Below are 6520 nucleotides of genomic sequence, written 5' to 3' on the forward strand. Positions count from 1 at the left end.
GACGTCGGAATGGTTCCGGGTGAGTTCGGGCATATACCGGAGCACCGGGAGGTTACCGAAACCCCCCGGGAGGTATATGGGCCTTATTGGGCCATAGTGGGAGAGAAGTGAGGGAGGCCTAGGAGGGGGCGCGCCCCCCCCCCCCAAGCCCAATCCGAATTGGGTGGGGGCCGCCCCCCCCCCCTTTCCTTCCCCCTCTCTCCCCCTTCCTTCCACTCCTAATCCAACTAGGGAAGGGGGGATCCTACTCCCGGTGGGAGTAGGACTCCCCATGGGGCGCGCCATAGGAGGGCCGGCCCTCCCCCTCCTCCACTCCTTTATATACGGGGGAGGGGGGCACCTCATCGACACACAAGTTGATCATTGATCTCTTAGCCGTGTGCGGTGCCCCCCTCCACCATAATCCACCTCGATCATATCGTTGCAGTGATTAGGCAAAGCCCTGCGTCGGTAGCTTCATCATCACCGTCATCACTCCGTCATGCTGACGAAGCTCTCCCTCGACACTCTGCTGGATCGTGAGTTCGTGGGACGTCACCGAGCTGAACGTGTGCAGATCGCGGAGGTGTCGTACTTTCAGTGCTAGGATCGGTCGATCGTGAAGACGTACGACTACATCAACCGCGTTGTCATAATGCTTCCTCTTACGGTCTACGAGGGTACGTGGACAACACTCTCCCCCCTCGTTGCTATGCATCACCATGATCTTGCGTGTGCGTAGGAAATTTTTTGAAATTACTATGTTCCCCAACACCAATATGAGCATCCAGGTTCCGCTGTTGGTTATTGATTGGAGATGTGTCTCGGTCATGTCTACATAGTTCTCGAACCCGTAGGGTCCGCACGCTTAACGTTCGATGACGATTTGTATTATGAGTTATGTGTTTTGCTGACCTAAGATTGTTCGGAGTCCCGGATGAGATCACGTACATGACGAGGAGTCTCGAAATGGTCGAGAGGTAAAGATTGATATATTGAACGATGGTATTCGGACACCGGAATGGTTTCGGAGTGGTTCGGATATTTATCGGAGTACCGAGGGGTTACCGGAACCCCCCAGGGAAAGTAATGGGCCAACATGGGCCATAGGGGAGAGAGAGGGAAGCCCACAAGGGGTGCCCCCCCCCCCATGAGAGTCCAGATTGGACAAGAGGAAGGGGGCGCGGCCCCCCTTTCCTTTTCCCTCTCCCTCTCCTTCCCTTTTCCCCCTCTGAAAGAAAGGAAGGGAGGGCCGACTAGGACTAGGAGTCCTAGTCGGTCCCCCCCCCCACATGGCGTGCCTTCTAGGGTCGGCCTCCTCCCCTCCTCCTTTATATACGGGGGCAGGGGCACCCCAAAGCACATCAATTGTTCTCTTAGCCATGTGCGGTGCCCCCCTCCACAGTTTACTCCTCCGGTCATATTGTTGTAGTGCTTAGGCGAAGCCCTGCGCGGATCACATCACCATTACCGTCACCACGCCGCCGTGCTGACGAAACTCTCCCTCGACACTTTGATGGATCAAGAGTTCGAGGGACGTCATCGAGTTGAACGTGTGCAGAACTCGGAGGTGTCGTACGTTTGGTGCTTGATCAGTTGAATCGCGAAGACGTTCGACTACATCAACCGCGTTAAGCTAATGCTTCCGCTTTCGGTCTACGAGGGTACGTGGACACACTCTCCCCCTCTCGTTGCTATGCATCTCCTAGATAGATCTTGCGTGATCGTAGGAAAAAATTTGAAATTGCATGCTACGTTCCCCAACAGAGGGGACCGGCAGCGACCGCGTCCGGCCATCGGGAGGAGAGGGGGCGGCGGATCGGGGCAGGGGATGGGCCGGTGGCGGGGCGAGGGGGAGAAGAGGAGGCGGAGGAGATGAAGACAAAGGGGCAGATTTTACTCGGCCCCGCGAGTCGGAGTAAATATAAGGAGATGAATAGGGATGGAGTAAAAAATGTACTCTATTAACCGTTATATGGGATCGGCTAGGTGCAGTTTAGTTTCTGCACCCAGGAGCAAATGCTCCTGGTGTGAACAGTAAAATCAAATAAATTCAAAATAATTTAAAAAATTCTGAATTTTTTTGTGCCATACTTTCACAAATGTTTGTTGTGCCTGCAAAATTTCATCACCAAATCACATTGGTGGAAGGCGTGGTAAAAAAACAAAATCGATGCTCTGAAAATGTTACTTGCAAAAGCATTTTGGAGCTCTGTTTTTTTTTTGGCACGCCTTCCACTAATGTGGTTTCGCGATGAAATTTTGCGTGCACAACAAACATTTGTGAAAGTATGTCACAAAATAATTTCAAAATTTTTTGAACATTTTTTATTTTTTTTTATTTTACTGTTTATACCAGGAGCATTTGCTCCTAGGTGTAGAAAGGTACTTCCGGAGAAAAAAGTTAAATTTACTTCCTTAGGACTGGATAAAGGATCGGTTAGAAATGCCCTAATGAAGGTAACATCGCTTACAATGAGCCTATTTCGTCCTATCTTTCACTTGGTGGCGTAACTTATGTCCTGCTTTGATTAGATGTTGGACATTGACAGTCAAATTTGTTAAGATTATCGTGTCATATTTACTTGCATATGCGGTTGATATGATCCAAAGGGCCAGCGTGTATTACCTAGCTGATGCGGACTGGCAGCTCAACTCTTATATTTTCTTTTGAGAGTTACTCAACTCTTATAGTAACCACATTTGGTTCATCTCTCTCAGTCTTATCACTCCTTGTTAACAGCGATAATGTAAGAAGAAAACTACATGTGGGAAGCTTTTATTGGCTAGCTATCCATGCAAATAGGCAATAACCGCAGGTTAATCTAAGAACTAGTACAATTTAATACTAACTAACACCTGCAAAAATAACAGAAAGAGAGAGGGTGACGTGAACAGTGACTACAAAATCCTAGCATAAAATCTTTGAAATGCAATTATCCCATAAGCAACTTGGAATTGGCAACGGGTCTCACAAACAACCAAAGCAAAGGTTGGCATTCACATATCATTGTCAGATACAATCATCCTTGTCGAAACATAATGAGAAAAGGATCATTTAGAAAGCTGACACAATAATTACAAAAACATCTATATTCGGTTCCTTCATCCTCTGAAAGCATTTTCTATAATGACGTGGTGGCTTGTTCACACAGGTGGAAGCCTGGGCAACAAAAAAATTATTGATACTAAGGGTTGCGATTAATACGAGATGCAGTCCAATACCTCGAGTCCTCAAGTATCAATTTGTCATAGAAGCTCCTTTTTTTACGGTAATGCCATCTGACGACCGAAGCCGATACTTCAAGAACAAAGTAACTATTTTGTTGGAATTTAGAATAGACAAGTCTATTGATGCAATAACATATGGAAAGTCATTTACGACGGTTTCATGATTTCCCTTAACGCCATGATACATGATAAATTACTTGTTCATTATGATAGTGCAATTAGCGCCTTTGGTTAAACGCCAGCCAGTGACTGTCATCTTTCATTTGCACGAAATTACGACACAGCTCCATAGCTCAACTCTAAGATATACTATGATGTAGAATAACAACGCCATGATTGAAGATTGCACACACTAAGAAATAAAACTACAACATCAGCATTGTGAAATCGCATTGAGATGTAAATATAGGTTATCAGTTGCTCATTATTCTTGCCCCTGGTAAAAGCCATTTGACAGACACAAATGATATTTACAAGAACATAAGGTGAATTAGTTGCCAATGAAAGAATAAGAGAGGCCACTGTCAACTTTGAGTACAAATTATTGGCATAAAATTCTTTGAAGCACAACTTGTCCAATGAGAAGCTTGGAGTTGACAAAGCTCTCACAAACAACAAGGCAAATATTTGGCACACTCACATCATTGAAGCAACATAAGAAGAAATAGCTACATATCTAAATATCTTGGAAAGCTAAACAACAAGCTCACAGCAAGAGTTTAAGTGACCAAAGCATAGTTTGTGTAACCACTTATGTCTCATTGAATAAACTACTAACTTGATACCTATACTCCAGGTGCTTACTATGATTAAAAATTATGATTAAGGGAAGGCGATGATTACAATCATCCTGCTTGAAGCTGGTGTCAGGATCAGGGTCTATAAATATGGCCACTCACAACTGAGCAATACACTACTACTCATTAGCAGCAGCTGATTGGCTAATTAGGCACTAATAACTAGTTGCAGCAGTTGCTAGCTAGAAGAGGCATGGCAACGGAGGTCGCCGCCGCTGGCGCAAGAATGCCGGTGTCCGTGCTGGTTCTCGTGGCATTGGTCGTGGTCTGCTTGTCCGCCAACGGCGCGGCGGCGCAGCAGGCAAGCGGCGTGGCGGCGACGTACAACCTGTACAACCCAGAGAAGATCAACTGGGACCTGCGCGTCGCCAGCGTCTTCTGCGCGACGTGGGACGCCGACATGCCGCTGGCCTGGCGGCAGAGGTACGGCTGGACGGCGTTCTGCGGCCCCGCCGGCGCGCACGGCCAGCCGTCCTGCGGCCGCTGCCTCCAGGTACGTACTCATATGCTTTGCCTATCTCCGTCAATGCATCATGGATAGTTCCTATAAGGAAATGTGTATCTTGTTATGGATCGCGCGTTGTTTGATCGGCCGGGCACTGTCATGTCACCAGGTGACCAACAGGGCGACGGGGGCTCGGACGGTGGCGAGGGTGGTGGACCAGTGCGACAACGGCGGGCTCGACCTTGACGTCGCCGTGTTCCGGCAGATCGACACCGACGGAGGCGGCGTCGCCAACGGCCACCTCGTCGTCGACTACCAGTTCGTCGGCTGCCAGGACTGATCACGCACGATATCACCGCATGCTGCTGCATATACCTACGATCGTTGCGGCGAATAAATATGCATGGGAAATCAGTAGTACCGGCAAGAATAAAAGGCAACCGAAATCAATATCGGCTTCGATGTTCGATCGAGGCATGCAGCGCATGTTGTTTTCCGATTCTGAATATCTCGTTATGTGACTCGGACGGAATCCATAGTCGAAATGACAGATTTTATGTCTCAGCGTCAAGCCAGGTAATCTGGCTACTTGCTGTTGGTTTATCGAGCAATTTTCAAATAATTTTAACTCATAAAATCATTTCTCCCATCCCTTAAATTTAGGCCCTCAAACGGGCCCTCAAACCTTAACTCCTCAAAATGTAGGAGTTAAAAACGGTTCCTTAAATTTAACTTTCAAAAACTTTTTTTCTCACAAATTCATCTTAAACATAGAACTACTCGATTCAAACACAAAGTTAAACAAAGGTAGCACAATTCGATACACTACATAACATGAACATAAACTACTCGATTCAAACTTAAACTAATCTTCTTCGGCCATGATTTTCTCCCTATCCACTTCACCCTCGCCAAAGCCGAAGTCGGAGTCGCTAGATGAAAGATCGATCACTTGCGGTCAGGCCTCATCGTCGACCTCCCCACCGGACAGCTCAGCCTCATCTGCCTTCTTGTAGAGCTCGTAGACCCGGAGCTCCTTGGCGACGAGCTCTGGATGTTTCGCTCCAGGACATCGTGGATGTCAATATCTTCGCACGACGGTCGTGGAGGCAGACCACATCACGTCGTAAGTGTGAGCCACTTGCTCCACTGACTAGAACAAGTTGATCCAGTACAGCTTCCCCACCTCGATCTCGCACACCCAGTCCTCCACGGCCACTCCCGCACGTCGTGGTACTTCCTCTTATGCGACGACGGCAGGTCCGAAATGGATTGGGAGTGGGGCGTGTCAGTGGGTGCTCAGGGTGGCTGCGGGGCCCCTTCTGGTCGCGACGCCGACTAGGCGTTTCCCATTTCGTCCGATTGGAAGAGAGGGGGGGTGCCGGCAGGGAGGGTGCCGGGTGGATTAGGGTGGGTGCAGCGTGGGCGGGGGTGCTGGCAGGAGCTGTGGGGTGGATTTGGGCGGCACTGGTGTGGTTGTGGAGTGAGCGAGAGAGAGGGTCGTCGCAGGGGAGGGGGGTCGAAATTATCCTGAGACTTGGCTGCGGCTCCTCAAATATAAGCGGCAGCACTTACGTTTTTTATGAGTTAAACCAGATAAAAATTTGGCTAGGTCCAGTTTAACTCCTCAAAACAATCTTTTTTAAGGAGTAAACCGGTTTTGAGGGGTCGGCTAGAGATGCTCTAGTGGCTGCATATTGTATTTCTCTCGGCCCATGCACATGTTCAAGTATTTTCAAATTGCATCACCTCGGGCTTCAGTGAGAAAATTGGTTACGAGTAGATGTGATCTGTACAAATAGGGAAACTTTCCTCGGATTTACTACTCAATAGTTCCTTGATCCAAACCACCAAAGATGAAAAATCCTTGGAAATCTTTCCTTCAAAGCTTCCTGTAAAATTCCTCTAAACCAAACGCACCCTTAGAGCATCTCCAGCTGTCGAACATATGGAAAGAACGGAATGCCGGAGTTTTTAGAAATTCCTCCTGCAGCCCAAGACCATTATTTCTGGAAAAAAAAAAATAGGTGGAGGCCAAGGATTGGATTGATGTTGGTCGTAGGCGGGT

At 48.0% G+C, this 6520-nt stretch overlaps 1 protein-coding gene across 1 annotated transcript; it reads left to right on the forward strand.

The window, feature by feature from the left end:
• Positions 1–4200: 4200 nt before the first annotated feature.
• Positions 4201–4792, forward strand: LOC109744199 (pathogenesis-related protein PR-4-like). The gene is made up of 2 exons (XM_020303293.2): positions 4201–4500; positions 4622–4792. The coding sequence occupies exons 1-2, from the start codon at positions 4201–4203 to the stop codon at positions 4790–4792; spliced, it is 471 nt and encodes a 156-aa protein (XP_020158882.2).
• Positions 4793–6520: the final 1728 nt, after the last annotated feature.

This window comes from Aegilops tauschii, chromosome 6 (genome assembly GCF_002575655.3).
Source record: "Aegilops tauschii subsp. strangulata cultivar AL8/78 chromosome 6, Aet v6.0, whole genome shotgun sequence".
NCBI lineage: Eukaryota > Viridiplantae > Streptophyta > Magnoliopsida > Poales > Poaceae > Aegilops > Aegilops tauschii.

What these genes read in the sequence shown, in the direction of transcription:
- LOC109744199 (XM_020303293.2), top strand. Translation starts at nt 4,201, where the DNA reads ATGGCAACGGAGGTCGCCGCCGCTGGCGCAAGAATGCCGGTGTCCGTG. An exon ending in CCTGCGGCCGCTGCCTCCAG is followed by an intron (nt 4,501 to 4,621) that starts GTACGTACTCAT and finishes TCATGTCACCAG; the next exon opens with GTGACCAACAGGGCGACGGG.